We start from the raw sequence: 25,396 nt of genomic DNA on the forward strand, positions 1-25,396 counted from the left end.
CGACACCCCAGGCCTCCGTGGCCCCAGGTCCCTCACAACTGTGTGTTCTACTTTTTACATCCCGAGCGCAGTGCCCTGAACCAGCGGAAGAACTAAGGCATCTACTGATGACGAATTACTTCACTGATTCCTTACTTGAACACAATGAACTTCACTGATAAACCAATCCTGAGGGGGTTAAACGATCAGTGGGACGTGAACCCCGCTTCCCAGAGGCCTGGGCCAGAGAGGAGGCTTCATTTACATGCGCAAATGAATCCATCAGGTGTGGTAAACGCGACGGGCCCCGGGACAACAACAGGCATGTCACACAAGTCAAAGGGATGCCTGCACACAGCCTGAATCCTAAGCTAGACGCGGGAACCAGTGAGGGTGTAAGGCTGTTGTCAGACCTGCTCAGGAAGGAGCAGCAACCTCACATCACGGCCATGTAGAGAAGTGTCAGCACCACAGGGCATGTCTCCTGTGTCCAGCAGAAGCGAGTGATGGGTGCAGACGTGGGGGGATGCCGGGAAGGAGCGGCTGCCACCCCCTCCGTGCCCCACAATGCGACACCTAGTGCTGTGGGCCTCTGGACCCCGGCTGGGCTAAGGAGCAGGCGTGGGTAAGGGGCCCAGAGGACGCCCATGCCCTTGAGAACTGCATGAACACACACACAGTGGAACCTGAGGCCTCCCCGCCCCCAGAGGCAGCTCGGCCCTGTCGGACCCACCCAGGGAAAAACACACGCAGGCCCTCGAGTCCACATCTGCCATCGCTGAGCTGGACTAGGAACGGGGCTGGAACGTCCTATGAAGACACCCACTGGTGACTCTCCCCCTGTGGACGCTGAGACGCAGCCTAACCCCCAGCCGGGGCACCAAGATCCGCCACTGACCTGCCAGAGCCACCTCCACCTCCGTGAACAGGATGCGGGGCTCGATGTCCGACACCTTCAACGCGGGCAGACACGACGCGTCCTGAGGTTGACTTTGCTGAGCCTGTAATTTCAAACCTAAGAGGAGAATGAACATCCAGGACGATACTTAGAAAGTCTTACTCGGTTCAGCTCCTATTTATTAACTTATATTAAGACCCAGCATCTCCCATGCCAAGCGTGGGGAGCCCGTCAGCACTGGGGTTCAGAGGTTTCCCAAGAAACCAGATTTAGAAGCATAATAACCGGCCCGGCAGGCAGCTCTCTTCCTAATTCTCATTCTCAGCGATTTAAGAGAACGATTTTGCTGGGGGAAGGGGGGAGCAGTTTGCTCAAGCAGTTTCCCCTCTGCCCCCAAACAAAATTTTCTACTAGACACTGAACTAATGGATTGAAACTTACTAACTTTTGTGCTTATTTATTCTTATGTCATTTTCACAAACCTCAGCAATACGCTTGTGTAATCACATAAAGTTCACAAATTACAAACATGGGTAAAATACATTTTCTGGGCCTGATCAGAGGGTAGATGCCCCTTTTGTACAGACTGGGCAGCCCGTGGGGAGGGGCCCCAGGCTGCAGCTGGGGGACGTCACGGGGTAAAGTCAGCGCTCCCGCTGTCACCTCGCCCCCCACGCCTGCCTCCCCGAGTCCCCAGCACCAGGTCCCCAGGCCCGCGGACGGGTTTCGGCGCAGCTGCTCCCGGGCACCCACCTGTGCCCCGTGGAGGCCCGAGGACCTGGCTCCCCACGCTCTGAGGAACCCCCTGCACTTTCAGGGCCCCCCACCTGGCCCTCTCCCCGCAGTCAGGCAGAGCACCCCACCGCCACCCCTCAGACGCTTCCCATTCTCTGCGTCTGGCCTCCTGCCCTCGTCCTGGCGAACACGCCCGCCGGCCCCGGCTCAGCTGCTCCCGTCAGGATGCTGCTCTTCTCTCAGGGGGGACGCATCAGGGCAGCAGAGGCTGCGAGCACCCTCTCCTCCACCAGACACAGGCTCCCAACGGCCCAGCCGCGCCCCTCCACACGATACACACAGACCCCCAAACTGGAAGATTGTTCGACGTTTCCAATAGATTAATCTCCCATTCCCACTTCTCATTGGTGTTCATCTCCAGATTGGACCCTGACTCACTGATTCTCTGCACTGAAGTCCACACTCAAGACTTACTGACCTGACATAACAGTAAATGCTCTAGCACTGTGTCCTACTTAAGGGACTGTGCAGTGATCTGGAAGACAGAAACACACTCTTTAACCAGGCCCTCCAACCCTTCACACACACCTCCACGGCCAGGCCAGACGCCTGACAGACAACTCAGGGAATGCACGGTCTGTGCTTAGGCATGGAATTACCTTCTGTGCCACAAATGGCTATAAGCACAGATGGAAGATGGGTGGGACCACATCAAACTAAAAGGCTTCTGACAGCAAAGGAAACTGTCACCATGAAAAGGCCATGTACACAGCGGGAGAGAAAACTTGCAAATCAAATATTATCTGGTAAGGGGCTAATATCCAAAATACTTAACGAACTCAATAGCAAAATACAAACAATCCAATTAAAAAATGGGCTTAGGACCTAAATAGGCATTTCTCCAAAGAAGCACACAGATGGCGAACAGCTATAGGAAAAGGTGCTCAACATCACTCACCAGGGACATGCAAATCAAAACACATGAGACATCACCTCACACTTGTCAGAATGGCTATAATAAAAAAGACAAGAGATAACAACTGTTGGTGAGGATGTGGAGAAAAGGGAACCCTTGTGCACTGCTCGTGGGAATGTAAATTGGTGCAGCTACTATGGAAAACAGTATGGTGGTTCCTCAAAATAATAAAACCAGAACTACCATATGACCCAGCAGTCCTACTCCTGGTTATTTATCTGAAGAAAATAAAAACACTAATTTGAAAAGATATATGCACACCAATGTTCACAGCAGTACTATATACAATAGCCAAGATATGGAAACAACCTAAATGTCCACTGACGGATGAATGGGTAAAATAAGATGTGATACACACACACACACACACACACACACACAATGGAACACTACTCAGTCACAAAGGAGATAATGCTGCAATTTGCAACAATGTGGATGAACCTTGAGAGTATTATGCTTAGTGAAATAAGTCAGACAGAGAAAAATAAATACCTATGATCTCACTTATAGGTGCAATCTACAAAATAAAAACACAAAAAAGCAAGTTCATATATACAGAGAACAGACTGGTGGTTGTCCGGGGCGGGGGGAGGAGAAATGGATGAAGGGGTCAAAGCTACAAGTTTGCAGTTCTAAGTAAGTCCTGAGGATGTAATGTAAGCACTGTTACTAAAGTCAGTAATACTGTATTGAGATTTGAAAATTGCTAAGACGATAAAATTTAAAAGTTCTCATCACAAGACAAAAAACTACATGTGGTGACGGATGTTAACTAGACTAATTGTGGTGACCATCTCACAATACACAAATATATCAAATCAGTATGTCGTACATCTGAAACTAATACATTATGTCAGCTATTCCTCAATTTAAAAAAAAGCTTAAAAAAAGGAAGATGAAACTTGTCAATTGGCACTCACAAAACGGAAGTTTATCATATTAATCACAATTAGCATGTTAAATTTACGGAAGACATTTGTAGCAACATGGATGGACCTAGAGATTATCATACTAAGTGAAGTAAGACAAAGAAAGAGAAGTATCATATGATATTACTTACATGTGGAATCTAAAATATGATCTAAAAAATAAAATAAAATAAAATAAAATATGATACAAATGAACTTATTTACAAAACAGAAACAGACACACAGACATAGAAAACAAACTTCTGGTTACCAAAGGGAAAGGGAAGAGGGATAAATTAGGAGTTTGTGATTAGCATACACACTACCATGCATAAAATAGACAAACAACAAGGTCCTACTGTATAGCACAGGGAACTATATTCAATATTTTATAATAGATTGGTTCAAGATGGTGGAGTACAAGGATGTGCGCTCACTCCCTCTCGCGAGAGCACCGGAATCACAACTAACTGCTGAACAATCATCGACAGGAAGACACTGGAACTCAACAAAAAAGATACCCCACATCCAAAGACAAAGGAGAAGCCACAATGAGACGGTAGGAGGGGCACAATCACAGTAAAATCAAATCCCGTAACTGCCAGGTGGGTGACTCACAGACTAGAGAACACTTATACCACAGAAGTCCACCCACTGGAGTGAAGGTTCTGAGCCCCACGTCAGGCTTCCCAACCTGGGGGTCTGGCAACGGGAGGAGGAATTCCTAGAGAATCAGACTTTGAAAGCTAGTGGGATCTCACTGCAGGACTTCGACAGGACTGGGGGAAACAGAGACTCCACTCTTGGAGGGCACACACAAAGTAGTGTGAGCATCGGGACCCAGGGGAAGGAGCAGTGACCCCACAGGAGACTGAACCAGACCTACCTGCTAGTGTTGGAGGGTCTCCTGGAGAGGCGGGGGGTGGCTGTGTCTCACCATGAGGACAAGGACACTGGCAGCAGAATTTCGGGGAACTACTCCTTGGCGTGAGCCCTCCCAGAGTCCGCCATCAGCCCCACCAAAGAGCTCGGTAGGCTCCAGTGTTGGGTCACCTCAGGCCAAACAACCAACAGGGAGGGAACCCAGTCCCACCCATCAGCAGGCAAGCAGATTAAAGTTTTACTGAGCTCTGCCCACCAGAGCAACACCCACCTCTACCCACCACCAGTCCCTCCCATCAGGAAACTTGCACAAGCCTCTTAGATAGCCTTATCCACCACAGGGCAGACAGGAGAAGCAAGAAGAACTACAATCCTGCAGCCTGTGGAACAAAAACCAAATTGACAGAAAGACAGACAAGATGAAAAGGTAGAGGACTTTGTACCAGATGAAGGAACAAGATAAAACCCCAGAAAAACTAAATGAAGTGGAGATAGGCAACCTTCCAGAAAACGAATTCAGAATAATGATAGTGAAGATGATCCAGGACCTCGGGAAAAAGAATGGAGGCAAAGATCGAGAGATGCAAAAAATGTTTTAACAAACACCTAGAAGAATTAAAGATCAAACAAACAGAGATGAACAATACAATAACTGAAATGAAAAATACACTAGAAGGAATCAGTGTGATACACCACATTAACAAATTGAAGAAGAAAACCCATATGATCATCTCAATAGATGCAGAAAAACCTTTTGACAAAATTCAATACCCATTTATGATAAAAACTCTCGAAAAAGTGGGCATAGAGGGAACCTACCTCAACATAATAAAGGCCATATAGGACAAACCCATAGCAAACATCATTCTCAATGGTGAAAACCTGAAAGCATTTCCTCTAAGATCAGAAACAAGACAAGTATGTCCACTCTCGCCACTATTATTCAACATAGTTTTGGAAGTCCTAGCCATGGCAATCAGAGAATAGGAAATAAAAGGAATACAAATTGGAAAAGAAGAAGTAAAACTGTCACTGTTTGTAGATGACATGATACTCTACATAGAGAATCCTAAAGATGCCAGCAGAAAACTACTAGAAGTAATCAATGAATCTGGTAAAGTTGCAGGATACAAAATTAATGCACAGAAATCTCTTGCATTTGTATACACTAATGGTGAAAAATGGCAAAGAGAAATTAAGGAAACACTCCCATTTACCATTGCAACAAAAAGAATAAAATACCTAGGAATAAACCTACCTAGGGAGACAAAAGGCCTGTATGCAGAAAACTATAAGACACTGATGAAAGAAATTAAAAATGACACAAACAGATGGAGGGATATACCATGTTCCTGGATTGTTAGAATCAAATACTGTGAAAATGACTATACTACCCAAAGCAATCTACAGATTCAATGCAATCCCTATCAAACTACCAATGGCATTTTTTACAGAACTAGAACAAAAAATCTTAAAATTTGTACAGAGATACAAAAGACCCTGAATAGCCAAAGCAGTCTTGAGGGAAAAAAACAGAGCTGGAGGATTCAGACTCCCTGACTTCAGACTATACTACAAAGCCACAGTAATCAAAACAATATGGTACTGGCACAAAAACAGAAATACAGATCAATGGAACAGGATAGAAAGCCCAGAGACAAACCCATGCACCTATCGTCAACTAATCTATGACAAAGGAGGCAAGGATATACAATGGAGAAAAGACAATCTCTTCAATAAGCGGTGGTGGGAAAACTGGACAGCTACATATAAAAGAATGAAATTAGAACACTCTCTAACACCATACACAAAAATAAACTCAAAATGGATTCGAGACCTAAATGTAAGACTGGACACTATAAAACTCTCAGAGGAAAACATAGGAAGAACACTCTTTGACATAAATCACAGCAACATCTTTTTTGATCCACCTACTAGAGTAACGGAAATAAAAACAAAAATAAACTAATGGGACCTACTGAAACTTCAAACCTTTTGCACAGCAAAGGAAACCATAAAGAAGACGAAAAGACAACCCTCAGAATAGAAGAAAATATTCACAAACGAATCAACGGACATAGGATTAATCTCCAAAATATATAAACAGCCCATGCAGCTCAATATTAAAGAAACAAACAATCCAATCCAAAAATGGGCAGAAGACCTAAATAGACATTTCTCCAAAGAAGACATACAGATGGCCAAGAGGCACATGAAAAGCTGCTCAACATCACTAATTATTAGAGAAATGTAAATCAAAACTACAATGAGGGGGCTTCCCTGGTGGCGCAGTGGTTGAGAGTCTGCCTGCCAATGCAGGGGACACGGGTTCGAGCCCTGGTCTGGGAGGATCCCACATGCCACGGAGCAACTAGGTCCGTGAGCCACAATTACTGAGCCTGCGCGTCTGGAGAGGCCACGATAATGAGAGGCCCCGCGCACCGCGATGAAGAGTGGCCCCCACTTGCCACAACTAGAGAAAGCCCTCGCACAGAAACGAAGACCCAACACAGCCATAAATAAATAAAAGTGTTTAAATAAATAAAAATAAAAATAAAAAGCCAGCTTGTATATCACCTGCTCTTTAAAAAAAAAAAAAACTACAATGAGGTATCACCTGACACCAGTTAGAATGGGCATCGTCAGAAAATCTACAAACAACAAATGCTGGAGAGGGTGTGGAGAAAAGGGAACCCTCTTGCACTGTTGGTGGGAATGTAAATTGATACAGCCACTATGGAGAACAGTATGGAGGTTCCTTAAAAAACTAAAAACAGAATTACCATATGACCCAGCAATCCCACTACTGGGCATATACCCAGAGAAAACCATAATTCAAAAAGACACATGCACCCCAATGTTCACTGCAACACTATTTACAATAGCCAGGTCAAGGAAACAACCTAAATGCCCATCGACAGATGGATGGATAAAGAAGATGTGGTATATATATACAATGGAGTATTACTCAGCCATAAAAAGGAACGAAATTTGTAGAGACGTGGATGGATCTAGAGACTGTCATACAGAGTGAAGTACGTCAAAAAGAGAAAAACAAATATCATATATTAACGCATATATGTGGAGCCTAGAAAAATGGTACAGATGAACCGGTTTGCAGGGAAGAAAGAGAGACACAGATGTGGAGAACAAACGTATGGACACCAAGGGGGGAAAGTGGCGGAGGGGTGTGGTGTGGTGTGACGAACTGGGAGATTAGGATTGACATATATACACTAATATGTATAAAATGGATAACTAATAAGAACCTACTGTATAAAAAAATTCAAAAAATAATATTTTATAATAAACTATAATGGAAAAAAATCTGAAAAAGAATCTATAGCTATATCTGAATCACTTTGCTGTATACCAGATACACAACATTGTAAATCAACTATACTTCAATTAAAAAAATATTTATGCAAGAGCTTAAAGTAACTGACTCTTTGTATGTCTAAAGAAGAATTCAGAGATTATAAATAGGTTACAAGTTGACAGTAATTGTGTCTTTACAAAATTATACCACCTCCAACTTAGCATGATTAAATAGAATTACTTACTTTTCACTTAAAGTCAAATCCACCTCCCGACAAGCCTGATAAATTCTTCATGTAATCCCAGCCAACTTTTGTGGGGGGGGGGGGGGGTTTGGTGGTGTATATGTAGTTGTGTATACTGTGTGTATGTATATATATATTAATAAACTTCATTATTATATAAGTCACATACGATAAAATTCACAACTTTAAAGATACAACCCAATGGATTCTGACAAAGGTATCACGATGCGGAAGGTGCCGCCACCCCAGAAGGTTCCCCGCAGGTGATCCCTGCTGTGCTCCCAGACTCACCGGCCTCAGTCACTAGAGCATCAGCATTTCTAGGGCTTCAGGTAAATGAACCTGTTCCACAGGTGTTCCTTTGTGCCCCTAACTTCACTTAGCACAGTGCTTTGAGACTCACGGATATTGAGTGTATCAGTATTTTGGTCCCCTTTATGGCTGAGCGGCATTTCACTGTGTGGATATTTCACGGTATTTCCCTGTGTGGACACCACGTGGGAGAAACGAGGCTGGCTCAAGTTCTGTGTGGACCGATGCTTTCACTTCTCTTGGGTAAACGCTCAGGAATGGGACCACCGGGCTTTACAAGCAGTGCAAGTTAGCACTGGAAGATACCACAGACCCGTTTCTGTGCTCACAGCGCCTGCACCACAGGGACCGGGGTGGGGGGTTCCATGAGGAACTCAAGGCCTGTGTCGCCCCGAGACCTGCCTCTCTCCTGAACCCACAGCTCACACTGTCCACAGGGCCCGTTTGCAGTTAACTATGTACTGCAACGCAACACATATTCAGTGGCCTATTACAGCCCCTAGTACAGAGAAGGCATTTGTAAAATCTGTGAATGAATAAACCTTATAAAGCCACCTCTTTTCCAGTATGCCTGCCTTTCCTGCTGAATCACAGGGTGGATTTTTTAAAAACAGGGTCAATCCTACTGGGGTTGAACCCACCGCACCAAACAGAGAACTCCGTAGGCACCCAACAGAGGATTGTTGGCTGAAACGACACTTATTCCTAAACAGCTCAGTGGGGCTGGGTGAAGGTAAGGGAATTACCAGGCCTGACCTTTTTCATAGATCTGCTGCTTGTCTTCCGGGGAAAGAGAGTTGACCTTTTGCTTCAGTTTTTCTATTTCCAGCTGCATTTGTTTCTCGGAATACTTGTCGTCTGGTTTCATTGATAAAGTCAACTTATGCTGATTATTCTGCAACAAAAAAGCCAAATTAAAACAAGATTTTAACATGTCCAGCACCGAGACAGCCTCGAGCACGGTGCTCTCGGCCCTGCAGTTCTGTTTTCCCATTTCACAGTCACGACGACAGAACTCGCCCCAAAGGGCTGTGTGCGGAGAGCCTGTGAGCCACACGCAATCCTTGAGGTCCACACGCAATCCTCGAGGTCCACGTGCTCTGCGGGGACGACGTGCTCCACACAGGCCGGTGCTGTTACACGACCACTGTGGTTACTACGTCTTAACCACAAACGCGTTGACATTCAACGTTCCCTTTACACGTTGGTTGTACAAAGAAACTGCTTGCACTTTTTAATATTATAAATCTTTGGCTTTAGTCTAAATCGAAAATAACGTAGAATAAAGTAATTTAATTTTTATCTAGTCTTCATTATACTGTTAACTTCTCAAAGGCTGGGACTATACTCTGCACTCAGTATTTTATAAATTATGAGGACAAAACAGATGCTGCCCTAACGTGAAAATAAATGTTAGGTAACTTAATGTGCCCCTGATTTACGCAGCCTCTAGAAACACACGCACACAAAAGGCTCACCTGTGACACTACACAGAGTGGGAGAATTATAGCACGACAAGCACTTCATGTGAAATAACTCGTAACTCAAGAAGAGACTGCTGGCCGAACGGTCCCAAATGCTGGTGCACAGGAACGTGGCTCTCAGTCATGGCAGGATGGTGTCGTCCACCCACCCCCCGACCCCCGGGGCAAGGGAGGTAGATGACATTCTGTCCTATCAGTGACCATCCACTAAGGAACACACATCAAGCACAAAAGCCCACAAATCTGTGGAGACAAACAAGCGAGCACCAGAAGACGCCTTGGTAAAAACCACCAGAATATTTACACATTTAGGCGACTCTTCTCGTATTCCATGTATCCTATTACCAAAACACGACAAAAACACGGGCAGATGTTTTGTTATACACATACCTACACGCATTCATATGTAAAAAAACATGCACATATTCATATAAAAACCAACCTGCCTAAGAATCTGGAAAATTGAATTTTTAAAGCTAATATGACCACTTACAATTTTAATTAATAAGTAAGAAATTATGTCACCTGTCTGTTAGCAGAAAGGGACTTACACAGTGTAGATTATATTCCTAATGTTCCCTTCATTGTTATAAAATTCAACTTCAAAACTACAGACATAAATCCTCCAAGTTTCTTACCTTAAAATACTGTTTTACTTTCTCTTGCAAAAACTTTGGATTTTCCTCCAGGCACTTCCGGAAACGAGCCACCTGACTCCCGAGCTTGAGGAGCTCCACAGGGTCCCCATCGTGATTCCAGCAGGAAGCTATGTACTGCAACGGGGGTCACGACATGCGGCACGTTACCTGTGAACTCGGCATCGGCTCAGCCAACATCCAAGCCTGTCTTTTCATTAAGACTCAGTTTCCATATTTAAAAATACTACAGATGACTGTTCATGACAAAAATTAAGTCATTCTTTGGCTAGAAGAAGGAAAACTAAACTCATTTTATGTGAGTTTTTTCCCTAACAAATTAAGAAGCACAGGTTCAAAAATTACTTTTTGGAAAATATAATTACTAATAGTTATCATAAATCCCTATCCGTTTAAAGCACTCTGCATAAATCTATTAAAAAATAAGACATCGAAAAGCTAATGAAGTAAGCTAATAAAAAGACAAGCAATGTATTATTAAAATTAAATTAACAGTAATTTTATATCCGATCCAAAACACCACAACTTTCAAGGTTCAAATGAAAGGTGCTGTGAATAACAATCTATATTTTCGAGAACCACTAATTATAAAGGTAACAAAAAAAGAGAAATGAGGTGTTTGAGCAATACACACAGACGTCAGGGCGAGTCCAAAGCTGACAGACTGGTGCTTCATCTGTATCTCAATTTTATGAAGTAACGCTTCGATTCGATCATCTTCAAATCCTTTCCTATAGAAACACCAAGAACTCAGATGTTGAGAAGAAATCCATGTTTCTGAACAAGGCAGCTCCCATGAAGGAGCGTGTGTTCTGTGACGTAAAGTGCCCCCTGCACTAAGGAGGGGGGACTCCAGCCCAGCCCCACACACACCACACATACTCGATGATGTCATCCAGCGTCCTATCCACGAGGTCCCGGACTGTCTGAATGTCCTTCTCTGCGATACCCTGCAGGCCCACGCTGAAGTAGGCCTCCCGTGTGCAGCCATTGTACCTGGGATACAAAAGCAGGTAATGCGTTAGAATCTGTACAGCCTCCATCACTCGTTTATAAGATGCTTTACTGAGATCAAACCCTCTACAGGACACAGGCAAGGACTGCCCCATGAGAAAGCCAGTAAAGCAGCGTCCTCGGGTATTTGCTGCTCAGATACAACTGGTCACATTTACATTCATGTCCTTTTAACATTTCTAAAAATCACAATTTAAATTTTAGATTTAAGGCAGAATAAATCTGGAGAGTTTTACAAAATCTTAAGATTTCAAAGAATATTTAATGGCCTGATTTTTAAAACAGGCAGCAGTATGCCATTCTGAGATCTTGGAAGAGCTACCTTGTTGGGTTTTGTTTGTTTGTTTGTTTTTGCCAAATGTCCCCTGCAGGGGACACAAACAGCCTGTCCTGGAACCATAGCTGGGGCGGGAAGAGGGCCGTCCTGTGACTATGGGATGTGGAGCATCTACACCCCTGACCCCCCCCGCCATGAGCTGCCAGTTGTGACAACCTAAAATGTGTCCAGACATGGTGAAATGTCAAAATTGCCCCTAATCGTGGACTAATGATCTGATCTGGTAATAAAACGTACCCAACGTCAGGGGAAAAGTCTGTGCCGAGTCCAGATTCAATGAGGGCTTTGTAGAAGGGGGAGTTGGGGCCACTGATCAAGAGTGAAGACAGAAGGTTCAGCGTGAAGGCTTCAAATGTGTCAGTGATGCTTCATTTATAAAAACGGGAGGGGGAGGGAAAAAAGGGAAACGGTTGGCCCTTATAAATGTTCTCAAAATTACTAAAATCACTACTAAATTGACACTTATTTCCCCCCAAAACTGAAATTCTACTAGAGATTCCTGCATTTCAACCTCTATTTTAACAGTTACATGGATAAAGAGAGTATTTTTTGATTTTCAAAGCTCTCATATGCTGGGATTCTGGGGCTCCCAAAGCCTGAGGCTAACAGAGCTACACATCGCATGCTAGCACACGACAGGGTGCCCAGCACTCTGACGCGCACTGTTTCAGTATAACCGCACCGCCCAGACGCAGATGAGAGACACACAGGAAACGGGGCCATTCGGTCAGGCTGTGCAGCTGCAGAGGGCAGACACCGACAGCGCGGCAGGACCCCTTCCTGCCCACACGCCCTGCGGGCCCAGGCCTCTGGGATTACAGTCGTGTGAACAGTGTTCTTTCAAGGCCACAGTTCACAGTGCTCTTATCACGCACAGAGGCATCCCTGACCCCAACACTAAACCCAAACCATCCCAGACGTTGTTATAAACACCCCACACCTACCACTGCTGGACTCCCGAATTCTTACCACCCACTCACTTACGCCCAAGTGGAGCGTCCTCCGCCCCCGACCTCCCAGGTACCCCGTCCCCACTGGGTCGGCAGCGTGAGCTCTACGCACACTCACTCTGGCAGGAGGAAGCTGACGCTGATGGTCGTCTGCTCTGAGGAGCCCGCGGCCAGCGAGTCCGGGGCACACATGACCTGGAACTCCCTCTGGAAGAGGACAGAGCGTGTGTGAAGGGGTTCAAACAAGCACAGGTTACCTGATGTATAAAACAGTCCACGGGATACCTTTCACTAGATTAACTTTCCTCCCAAATAACTGCTCTTCCAGCTTGAGAAGCTGTTACGTACATGGCACAGCCCACGGCATCTGAAAACCCTATTAACACATGCCCGCGCCTCCATGTCACGAATCTGACAGGCCTGGTGACACTGATGACTCTGGACCTGGCACTTACAGGCTTATCCCAACGCTTCTGGGCTGGCACTGCGGTACGTGGCTTGATTCTCTGAAATTTACTCAGTGCTTCTTCATGAATTTGTTTCAGATGCTGTTCTAGCGGAAAATTACCGTAAGTGAAGAACCTGAAATTTTGAGAGAATACCTTAGTCTATTTTAGGTTAAAAGATTAGAAATCAACACAGACGGCTTAGTATGAACTGGAGGGTGTGCAGGACATGACAGCCGATAACATGCCACTTTCCACGCTGAAGTGAACTTCACACAGGAACACCTTTTTTCACTTAATTTAACCACAAACACCAAAGAGGCTTTTGCTCTTTTTACAAGATGTGGTTCAAACAAAACACAAATTGTACAAAAGGGATTAATTAAATGTAGTCTGGCAAAAATTGCTCTTCATTTTGAATCTACTATAAAGGTGTTTCAAAAACCAAATAAGTTGCACATTAAAATACTTAAGACCTTAGCTACAGTAACACAATAATCCACCTAAGACTACCAAACAAAATTTAATTCACAAACTTCAAACTTAGGCTACAAGTTTCAGGTCACACATGTTTTTAAGACAACATATTATTCATCGGGGATAAAGAAGACAATGACAGACTTCATCTTTGTAACAGAATGCTGTATGAGCTACGATTAAGGGCTAGGGAAGTAGCATCCGCAAGATCCCGTCACATCTCCCATTCGGAAATTTAGAATGTGATAATCCAGTGGCAACAAGCACCCCTGGTGCCGTTCAAACACAGTCTCTATATGCCCATCTGCATTTAGCTCCAGAACTCCCTGGAGAAAAGGCCAGCTACGGATTGGGAGCAGGCTGAGCCTAGATTTGGGGCTGGGGCAGAAACCAATGAAGTTACTGAAGACTAAAGACCTTCAGAAAGACAGGATGACTGTTAAGGGGCTTCCTTAGGCCGCAGTGGGGCAAATTTGAGCATTAAAAAAATTTATTTTAATTTCCCTTGATCACACCTTAAATATACACATATAGGAAAAACGTTTCCATGAGGTTGTAATGATATTTTAAAAAATGAAATAATTCAAACAAGACTAAAAAAAAGTCCTTTCTGTCGTCATTGGAGGAGTGCCAGCCCCCAAAACTGGACAGCCAAGGGAAACCTCACTCCCACTGCCCACCCCCCGCCTTTCCCGGAGAACCGTACTTCAGGGTAAACTCTTCTTTACAGAAACCCAGCCAATAAATATAGAAGAAATTACAGAATTCTTTAGAAAATTTGCAAACCCTATCACAGGAAATGCTCCAGGCAACAATTATCACTTAACATAAGAGCCGCTCCCAGGCTGTGAGGAGCGTGACTACTCTCGGGGCCAGCACGCCGATCCGGCAGCCGGCCTGGGTCCGCAGGGGGAGCAGGGCTTTCAGTGGGGGGAGGTCGCCATCACCATCCTACCAGCCCTGGCATTCCCGCTGGGTGCAGCAGGCACGCAGGCATCACCTACGAGGGTGCAGGCAGTCTCTGGACCCACGTCCAGCTCTCAGGAAACACAGGAGCACGTCCGCCGATACCAGAGAAGCGGCGAGACGCCCCAGGAGGCGAGAAAGTCAAGAGGGGGCCTGGCCTAATGTCTTCAACTAGTCCATGAGAATGAGGAGGGGGCACTGTTCCACTAGAAAGGGTGCTTAGGAGACACGGCGGGGAAAGGCAGTTTGTGGGCCTCATCTGATCAAACATTTTGGAGACAACTGGAAAATCAATTTGGGCTGAGGTATAGGTGGTTCTAATCAATTATTTTTTATTTTGTTAAACGTGAAAATGGTATTATCTTACGTAAAAGAACATCCTCGAACATATCTGTGTGTATCTGTGTGTACCTACGCACACGTCCAAAGGACGAAGCTACGCGGTAAGTGTACGGAGTTCGTCGTTCTACTCTCTACACTCTCCTGGATGCTTTAGACTTTTCATAATTTAAATTTAAACATTTCACACTTAAAATAATCTTGCAAGTATGACTTTACATGAACGCTTAATGTATTTTCAAACACGGCTATTAGTGTTTTATTATTAACGATATCTAACACAAGCAATCTATCAGGAAGTAAATCTCTGAGGTTTAATGATGCAGCCGCCACTTCGGGGGCACCTCTCCAGGGACCGTGTCAGCCTGCGAGGAGGACCTGCCAGCCTCCCCTGTCACCCCCTCAGCACAAAGCTGGGTCGCAGAGGAGGTGGGCGGGCAGGCTGGACCCTCACTGTGCTGGGAGTGTGAGAGTTACTGCTGCAGACCCGAAGGAGTGTCTAAACGCACACAACTGTTACGCAAACCTTTCCAAGCCAAACTGGAGAGAAGCATGACAGTGCAAGGAAAGCAAACACCTGGCACTGAGCTTCACAAGGCAGAGTCACCTGGCGTTGCTGGGGTGGTAGTGTGTGGCGTGGAACTGTCTGAGCTGCTCCCACGTGAGATCTGGGATGCACAAGGGGTCCCCTCCGGAGACCACTGAGTACGTGTGGTCGGGAAGCAGGCGGCTCTGAACGTGCTGCGAGAATATCCTCTCGTTATCTGTCTTAAGTAAAAGTACACGTGTACGTGAAGACCAACGCAGGCACTGTTCATGTAATTCAACACATCAGCCACGCCCTGGGAGCACACCCACCAACATCCCGCAAGGACAACCGTTCTCGTGGTACGTGAGGACACCCACTGATGCATCTTTCAGCCATGAAGTGATGTTAATTAAGGTGTGTACGATGTTTTTTCGGGCGTGGTGCTACCGCACACTTTTAAACCCTACAGTAAAGTGTACACATAACTTTTACACGCACCGGAGCCAAAAAAATCCCTGTGACCCGCTTTACTGAGACATTCACTTTATGCAGTAGTCTTTACTGAAAACTTGATTTGTAATTAGATCTGTAAACCCCACCGTATACTCGGGCAAGAGAGAGTGGAAAAGACAAGGTCTCGGGACCGTCAGGAACGCGGTCTTCACCTGGCTGAGCCCCTGCAGGTCACAGGGCACTGTGGCTCCCACACCACAGCTGGGAACTGCTGCCCAGCTCGCTGTCCTGCGGCCCTGCTCACGGCACTGCGCCCGCTAATTCCAGTTCTCACAGTGAGAAAACTGTGACGTGGCAGGACGCCAACTAGCTACCAAGCCTATTTGTACTTCAACACTTTATACAGTAAGATAATTTAACCCAACATGAAAAAGGAAAACACTCACAAACGCTCCCTTCATTTCGTTAAAGACGACTCCTTTAAAGACCAAGGGCGTCTGGGGGTCACGGGGATCCTCATGCTCTAGTCGCCATCCTTCCTGACTAAAGAGTAACAAACAATTACATGGGGACGGTCACTCTATCATTAAGGTAAAGATCAATTAACCGATCACAACATACCAGAAATCCAGTTCCCGCAAGCAGGGAAAGAAGGCTGCGTCCAAATACACGGATAGGAGGTTCTGGAAGTCCTTGGGGTTTTGTGTGGAAAATGGGTACAGGGTGTAATCACTAGCTGGACACAATGAAGAGGGAGATTTTAAATACAGCAGTTCCCGCAGGACTCCTCCACCTCAGCCCCGTCTCAGCCTCACGGCAGGCCTGACCTGGCAGGGGCACAGAGGCAGCAGCGCCCACTCCGGGTGGCAGGTCTGGCACCAGGGTCACCCGCGGGCCCAGAGGACGGCCTGGCCTGCAGAGCGCCCACTGCGTGTGCCCAGCCGCCCCCGTCGCCGGCCCATCACTGCCCGGCTTCCTGCAGTCACCACCCAGACACCAGCACCATCACCGCTAACCTAAGCTCCAGAGACCGAGCTTTATAACACTACTCCCCAAAGAAAATGGCTGTCACCTTTTCCAGAAAAAACTCAGACACATTTCTCCTAAAACTCCAGGTTTTATAATCAACCACAATTTGGCTTTCCCAAATGATTACGCTTCTAACGTCCTCCAGACAGGGAATGGGAAATCTACCCCAGTCTCCTGAGTGCCAAGACCCCACCCCCTCCCGCCATCTCAGAAACTGCGGGAAGGCAGGGCTGTGTCCCCAGACCGCGCCTCACCCGTGAAGGCGTTCATGAACGTAGACAGTGACCTGTTCAGCATCTTGAAGAAGGGGTCCCGGCAGGGGTACCTCTGAGAGCCGCACAGGACCGTGTGCTCCAGGACGTGCGGGGCGCCGCTGCTGTCCGCGGGGGCGGTGCGGAACTGCACGCTGTGGGGACAGGTCCACAGCCGGTGAGCCACCGCCTGGCCGTGGGGAGCGGAGGAGGGAAACTCCTCGACTCTCCCGGTTAAACTGTTGAAGGTGCGGTAGATGCTCCAAGCAGAGCATCCAGGCCGTGCCCTCAGGACGCAGCACACACCTGAACAGGTTGTTTCTGTCCTCTCTGGCCAGGTGCAAGTGCTGTGCCCCCGTGCTGTCATGGCTGAGTTTCACGGCGGTCAGCGTCAGCTCAGGAACAGACGTTACCTGAACCAACAAGGAAAACAGGAACAATTCAACTCGGCTGGAAAGGCGTCCGGGATGGTAACAGTGCATCCACGGCTGCGGGACCAGCTCCTCTGCCGGAGGCCAAGGCAGTACTGGCAGGAACCACCATGTCCAGCGTCCACAGACCAGGCAGGCAGGACCCGGGGCTGAGGACAAGGCACACCCACACCTTCTCTCCTCAGTGCTCACTGTTGCCTAGGGATCTCCTGACTGCGCCACAGGTAACGCTGGGAAGCAAGCGTTCCCACCCCATCAGGGTGATGAGGCAGTTTGCTGACCACAGAGCCTGGATTGAGAGCCCTTCTGTCACACCAGGCTGCCCCAAAGGAGATCAGGCTTTCGTCTGGAATGTCTGTGGTGTCTCTCGCACACCTCATCTCCAGGGACGCTCAGAACAGCCCCGCCGGGAGGTAAACACGGGGATGGACCTGAGCCTGGGGCACCTGAAGGATGTTCTTGGGACTAAACTTTGCTTCTACTGGTTTATGAGTTCCTGGCGGTGAGCTGGAGCTATCGCCAGTTACATGTTCCTAGTGGGAGGGTCCATGAGGGTACAGATCACTCCCCACAGAGGCAAACCCATTCTCACCCCTGGTGGAGGTTGTGTGTGCGTGCGTGCTTCTGTAACTTCCACTGTCCTTGCTACTAAAGCAACTGTGTCAAGGCCCCTCTCCTTCAACCGCAGTACCGCGTCATCGTAACCACCACACAGCCGTGAGACTGACCTGTCTTCGCTGACAACTTACTGGCAGGGCAGAGATTAGAACTCGGGTGTCCTGAGCCTGCTCTGGGGGCCCTGCCACAAAAGCTATGTGCTTCAAGTGTTCTACTGATGCCCACGTAAGTTATACCCATGAAATCATTTATGTCTCGAAATCACTTACACCTCAGAGCTCACAACTGTACTTTGTAAGATGTGATCAATGAATTTAAAACCAGTCTGCCTCTTAAACAGCTTTCACAGTAACTGTTTCTAAAAAGCATGATAGCCTATCATAAACTAAGTTTCTACAAAACCTGAAACATCAAGGAAAAGAATCAGCCTCTGAACAAGGTATTATTAACCACAACTGTATTAGAAATCCCAAGTCCCCTGAGAAGTCTTTAGGGGCCTCACAGTGCTCTCGCCCACAGCCATGAACCCCTCTAAGTGGCTCAAAGCTCCTGGACCCTGCCTTGAACACTCCCTGCCCCTGCGCTGGGCCCGCTCCCGTTGCCTGGAGACAGATGGCGGCTCTCCTTTCCTGCTCCACAAACCCGTCCCCACCCAGCGCCCAGCAGCCCCCTCTCCTGCGTCTTCCTCTTGCCCTCTGCACCTCAGCACGCTGTTCCTTGTCCTGCAGCTGCACACGTGTCCTTCTGACTGTGAGCTGCCTGCCTTTGTTTTCATTAGAGTGTCAAGCACAGTGTGAAACCAGCAACCAGTCACATGTGATGTGCATTGTTTTCAATTATAGCATTAAAGAAAAAAACAATGTGAAAGTTTAAGCCAAACAAAGCAATAACCAAATAAAATCCATTTTTACATAAACTTAAGTACCTATAGGCCCACAATCTCTTTTCTATAATCCTGAAACCCAAATGGCTCAAAAACAGAAAGATTTTGCCTAAGTTTGAAGCAAACTCAGCCGATGGTGAAACTTGACCTGAATAGATGTGGGGCCTTCAGTCTTCATTACCAGTCATGACTGATGCAGAAACAAAAACCTGACACAGGAAGAGCACACAGGGCCTACCTGGCTGACTGTGAAGCCGTGGATCTTCTCTCCGACCCGGTACCGCAGCAGCGCTCTCTCACAGGCCGTGGTGCTCGCCCACCTCCATGCTCCGAAGCTGGCGCTCCTATGTTGAAGGAAAATAATCAAAGTTACGTGATTTGCAGGGAGACTGGCTAACATAATTCAGCAACATAATGAAAACACTGTCATGGGATAAAGAATTCAAGGAAAAAGGAAAACCTGCATCTTCTAAACACATTCCAGGAAATTTCCATTAAAGTTCTTTCAGTTTTATCTCAACTCATGCAACGTCAACTAATAAATAAATGTTGAAAACCTGTTATTTGTACCTGTCCATAAATAACTATAATACAATTATGACACCAATTTCCCTTGTGTAGAAAACAACTCATGTCAAAATCACAGTATCCCAATAAACTCAGTCTACAATAAAGTCCCATTACGTACCTTCCAAATGGGTGAAAACCAAGAAGTCTAGTATTACCAGGGACTCACACACAGCCACCGGGTATGCACACTGCATGGAGACTGCGGAAGAGCACTGGCCTTATTCAGATTAGAAGTTCATTCCCCTGGACGTACGTGCCCTGGAGACCTGTGCTCATGCCCCGGTGCGCGCGCCCGTACACACACCCACCCACACACACACACACACCCACACACACACCCACACACACACCCAAAACACACACACACCCCGCCCCCCCCCCCGCATACACCATTCCCAAGAGCCCCAAACCCCAGTGGCCCAGATGTCCAGCAACAGAAAACACGTAAATTGTGGACTATTCGGTTGATAAACTTGGTCCTAAGAATGAACGGACTACAGCTACATGTATCAAAGACGTGGGCACATGATGCTAAAGCCAAAAAAACTACAAAAGACAGACACAATATTAGTCTAAACATGTACTGTTCAATCAGGCAACGCTGTATCGTGGGAGTATAGATGGATGGTAAAAACACAAAGAAAAATAAGGAGGTTATTTCTGTAAACCAGAAGGGCGATTTCATTTAAGAGGGAGGAGAATTATGACGTATGATGGGTAAGGGGTAATCTTAAACTGGGTAATGGTGACACAGCTTATTTTTAAATAATTTTTCTCTCAACTGCATTATACGTTTTATGGTGTCTTCTACGTTAACGATGTATCCCCAAAACACTTCTTTTATGTAAGATAAGCACAGAATACACCGACTCATTCAATATCAGGCAATAGTATAGGGATGTTCTATAAACAACTAGCATCTCCCTCCCCGATTTAGCCACTCTTAGAATTATGAGCTAGAGGATTTTAACCCAAAACACCAATAAGGGCAGCCCAACAACAGACACCCCCCTGCTCCCTCCCCTGGGCTAACAGCAGCTAAACTCCACCACAAACTCAACAAGATTCTCTGAATTAGCGTGAAACTAAACAACTCATCTTTCTTTAAAACGTAAAGTGTTGCTATATTTTACAAACTCAACAAGATTCTGTGAATTAGCATGAAACTAAACAATTCATCTTTGTTTAAAAAGTTTAAAAAGTATTGTCCTACTTTACAAACTCAAAAGAAATGATTCTCATTCAGGGTTTGCAGCTAAACACACTCTTTTTCCATAAACCTTCTCATTAAACACAAAGCTCCTCCACTCCCGGAGGCGCCACTCTCATCAAGGCCGCAGGTAAGTAAGCGCAGGTGCGGAGCCTGAGGCCTCCCTGCCCACAACTACACACAGGGAAATGGAGTTAACGCCTAATGAGACCCGTAACTACCGCCTAATTTTATTCTCGCATTAAAATCCACACCAAGGACAGTCTTCACCTCAAAAGCCCCGACAACCTGCACGCAGGGCCACCGCTCTAGGAGGCCCGGGGTCAGCGGGGTCACGCCAGGTCCTCGACGGTTATATCCCAGTCTTTCCTGGCTGCAGCACCCCAACCCTGGTAACTGGACAGGAACTCGCTTCCTCTGGGGGGGAGGCCCCTGGAGGGGCTGCTCTGCCATCCCGATGGCCTCTCGGAACGGGAGGTCCCGGGCGAGGGGCCCCGGGGTGCACGAGCCACCAGACGAGAGGGCCGGGGGTGCGGGAGGCCCCAGCAGAGGAGCCCCGGGGTGCAGGAGCCCCCAGGCGGAGGGACCGCGGGAGCCCCAGAACAAGGAGCTGAGGTGCGGCACCCCAGACCAGAGAGAGACCCCAAGGCCTCCACCCGCCCGCCCACCGGGCTCCCGGCGCCCTCGCCGCCCACCTTCCCTCCCCGCTTCACTTTCCACTCCCCTTCCTCGCTCCCCACAAACTTCCCCCTTTCCTCCTCCCCGCCCCGCGACCCCCGCTGTCTCTCACCGGCCGCTCAGCCTCCGCAGCACTCCCCCGGTCCTCCAACCGCTGCGCCACATGGCTTGTGACCGGCGCACCGCCGGCCGTGACCCCACTTAACCCGACGCACAGCGCGGGGCGGGACGAGCCGGCCACCACCCTATTGGTCAGCGCGCAGGGCGACGGCCACTCCAATAGGCTGGCGAGGAAGGGGGCGGGCCCCGCTGCTGCAGACGGGACTCGAGGGCGGGGAGGGCGAGGCGACGGAGGGGCGGGGCTGAGAGCCACGGGCAAGCGGAGGGAGGGGTGGGGCCTGCGCAGGGGAGGGGCGGGCGTGTGCAGGGGAGGGGCGGACTTACGCTGAGCCAGGTGAATTGCGTGGTCCTCTGGCCACAGGGGGGCGCTGGTCTCCAGGATGTAGGTTGTGCGTACGCAGGCGTCCATTAGCAGGTCTCGGGCAGTGAAGTGAGAAGGGCGTCCAGCTTCAGGCTCCTGCCGGGTGCCCTAGCCCCGGGCTGTGTAGCTTCGTGGATAAGGTTCGAGGGCTGCATCACCTGCTTTCCAGGGCCACGATTCCATGATGTCATGCTCTTACTTACGAACGGTCCCAACCAGAATATCCCCAGCAAACCGCAGGACAGCTCCCCACCGGCATTTCGTGCCTTGGGGGAGAATACACACGTGGCCTTCTCGAACCTCAGGGATTGGCTCCAGGAGGGCAGAGCATGAGTGGGTGGGCCGGCAGGCGGCTGTGAGCTGTCAAGGGCATTTGGGATTAAACACACCTAGGCACGGTATGGGAGGGACTTGGAAGAATGCAGGACCCGAGTCTGACCTCAGTTTCTCAGAGCTTTTGTTTCCTCCATTCTCTAGACTCCCGCATCCCACCCATCCCCTCCCCCATCCCACGACTTCAAAGGGACTCATATCTCCCTGCCCCTTCCTCCAGGCTCTAAAGAAAGAACGCTAAGTAGAACAGGTGCAATTGATTTTAACACGAAACGCTTTGACAGCAACGTAAAGGGTAATAAGGCAAGGAAAAGTAACCAAAGCCTACAAAAACCTCTCCACAATGCAGAGGATTCTGCAGTTAACCAGTTATTCAGAGGAGAATCCAGCTGAACCAGGACAAACAAGGGTAATGATGAGAAGGTAAGGACACAAACATAATCCGTGCAAATACCTTTCCTCTGATGAGAATTTGGGTGATAAATGTTAGACCCACAACATCTCTGTGATCTTGGGGGAGACAGTTGGGTGTTATTAACCCTGCTGTGATTGTGCAGGAAACTGAGGCACTGGAAGGTTCTCGAATTTTGATCTCTGAAGAATAAATGCTACATAAATCCAGCAATTGCCACTCAGTAGAATGTTTCCACAGCATAAACCTCACTGATGGCTGACCTACACATACACACTAAGAATTTATACATAATTATTTTGAGCAGCACCAACATAATATTAACATTCATATGTAATCTCAATTTACATTAACACAAATCTCTGCAAGGTAGAAAAGAAACATCAAAAATTGTCTATGCAGGGCTTCCCTGGTGGCACAGTGGTTGAGAATCTGCCTGCTAATGCAGGGGACACGGGTTCGAGCCCTGGTCTGGGAGGATCCCACATGCCGCGGAGCAATTAGGCCCGTGAGCCACAAATACTGAGCCTGCGCGTCTGGAGCCTGTGCTCCGCAACAAGAGAGGCCACGATAGTGAGAGGCCCGCGCACCGCGATGAAGAGTGGCCCCCGCTTGCCGTAACTAGAGGAAGCCCTCGCACAGAAACGAAGACCCAACACAGCCAAAAAATAAATAAATAAATAAATAATAATTAAAGGTGCTATTAAAAAAAAAATTGTCTATGCAATATCCTGTGTTACAAAAACAGATCCTATGTTATAATGAAACGTTGTGTTAGTAAGATTAGCAAGTGAGCATTCTCAGAATAGACTGTGCCTGGGACCCAGAAAGGCAATCAAGTGAATATCGGAGTGTCACGCGTAGAACTGTGTCTCCCCAAAAAGATATGTTGAAGCCCTAACCCCCAGAACCTCAGAATGTGACATCATTCAGAAATAGGGTTTGTACTGAGGTAAACAAGTTAAAATGATAATCCAATATGACTGGTGTCTTTTTAAAAGGAGATAGTTAGGCACCTTGACACACACAGGAAAAGACCACGTGAAGATGAAGGCAAAGATTGAAGTGATGCTTCTACAAGCCAAGGTACCCAAGGATTACCAGCAACACCAGAAGCTGGGGGAGAGCTATGAACAGATTCTCCCTCACAGCCTCAAAATGAACCAATCTGCCAATACCTTGATCTCCAAATTCTGGACTCCGGAATGATGAGACAGTAAATTTCTGCTGTGCTAAGCCACCCAGTTTGTGGTACTTTGTTACAAAGCCCTAGCAAACTAATAACAAGATGTCAAGGTTCTTTTACCTCCAGAAGAAAAATATGAAGTAGTTTAACTGAATATGTTGTTTTCCAGGATTGCATGTCATCGATAAAATGCATGCTTTTGCAAATCCCTTATTTCTGAATCCTTCATAAACAGCAATCAAGTGATGACTGCTGGAAATGCAAAGTAAGTGTCTCCAAAGTTGGCATGAAGGAAAGGTATAAAATGTCAACAAACTCAGTGCTGATAACATGAAATAAGAGGAAACAGCCTCAGACTAAAACCCAAACTGCAATCCTAGCACTCTTTATTTTTTTTCACTCAATAAATGTTTATTCTGTGTCACCTGTTTGCAACCACTGAACATTTCTACTGATAAGTTTTCATAAAGCATTTCGTCTTTCTGTTGAGCTTGTAAAAATGGGATCGTCTGTAAAGAGAAAGAGGCCCCAATTTTCTCCCAGTTGACTTTCAACCCTAAGGTCCTATAGTTTTGTCATCTTAGGTCTTAATTTTGACGTTGGTCACACACTGACTTCAGCCTTCTGTTTTATTTTGTCTGTTTAAAATGACCCATTCAGAAATTCACATAATTTGGTAGATTTTGATTTCATTTCTACTTCTAGGTACATTCCCTGATGCCCACCTCTGATGCACATCACCTCTTCCCCTGAAATTAGTTTAACTTTGGGTGTTTTAAGTAGTTGTTTTAGAAAACCTAAGATGTTGTTGAGATTCCTCTTGGCTAAAATCCTTAATAATAATACTTAAAAAAAAAAACTTTACAAATTTACGTATAACTATGAGACAAAAAGGCCAGGATTAATGGTTAAGAAAAGGTACATTAAAATAACAATGAGGGCTTCCCTGGTGGCACATCGGTTGAGAATCTGCCTGCCAATGCAGGGGACACGGGTTCGAGCCCTGGTCTGGGAAGATCCCACATGCCACGGAGCAGCTAGGCCCGTGAGCCACAGTTGCTGAGCCTGCGTGTCTGGAGCCTGTGCTCCGCAACAAGAGAGGCCGCGATAGTAAGAGGCCCGCGCACTGCAATGAAGAGTGGCCCCTGCTTGCCACAACTAGAGAAAGCCCTCGCACAGAAACGAAGACCCAACACAGCCAAAAATTAAATAAATAAATAAAATAATAAGCTCATAAAAAAAATAACAATGAGATATTATCTATCAAATGTAACAGTTTGATAAAACTCAAGGCTAGTGAGGTCTGTGAAGTTACAGGGATCAGGTATTTTTATGCTCTGGGAGCTATACTATATATATTTACCTTTTGGAAAGCACTTTGGCATCATTTATACATATTTTAAATGCATG

At 46.9% G+C, this 25,396-nt stretch overlaps 1 protein-coding gene across 6 annotated transcripts in view; it reads right to left on the reverse strand.

Moving 5' to 3' along the window:
* Positions 1-21,804, reverse strand: part of PITRM1 (pitrilysin metallopeptidase 1) — a 29,595-nt gene extending 7,791 nt beyond the window's left edge. For 3 of the 6 annotated variants that reach the window (XM_082450229.1, XM_082450227.1, XM_082450232.1), the window contains exons 1-15: positions 21,687-21,804; positions 19,355-19,460; positions 17,491-17,597; positions 17,188-17,339; positions 16,526-16,640; positions 16,351-16,447; positions 15,530-15,690; positions 13,057-13,276; positions 12,813-12,979; positions 11,982-12,110; positions 11,276-11,389; positions 11,028-11,124; positions 10,376-10,510; positions 9,010-9,148; positions 878-994 (exon numbers count right to left, since the gene is read on the reverse strand). In XM_082450229.1, the coding sequence (XP_082306355.1) occupies positions 878-994; positions 9,010-9,148; positions 10,376-10,510; positions 11,028-11,124; positions 11,276-11,389; positions 11,982-12,110; positions 12,813-12,979; positions 13,057-13,276; positions 15,530-15,690; positions 16,351-16,447; positions 16,526-16,640; positions 17,188-17,339; positions 17,491-17,597; positions 19,355-19,460; positions 21,687-21,739 (1,909 nt within the window). In that variant the 5' untranslated portion in view covers positions 21,740-21,804. The remainder of the gene's footprint in view (positions 1-877; positions 995-9,009; positions 9,149-10,375; positions 10,511-11,027; positions 11,125-11,275; positions 11,390-11,981; positions 12,111-12,812; positions 12,980-13,056; positions 13,277-15,529; positions 15,691-16,350; positions 16,448-16,525; positions 16,641-17,187; positions 17,340-17,490; positions 17,598-19,354; positions 19,461-21,686) is intronic. The other 3 variants (XM_082450231.1, XM_082450228.1, XM_082450230.1) reach the window with 2 other exon arrangements.
* Between the last annotated feature and the right edge of the window lie 3,592 nt (positions 21,805-25,396).

The sequence above is a fragment of the Balaenoptera physalus genome, assembly GCF_965194825.1.
Source record: "Balaenoptera physalus genome assembly, chromosome: 2".
Taxonomy (NCBI): Eukaryota; Metazoa; Chordata; class Mammalia; order Artiodactyla; family Balaenopteridae; genus Balaenoptera; species Balaenoptera physalus.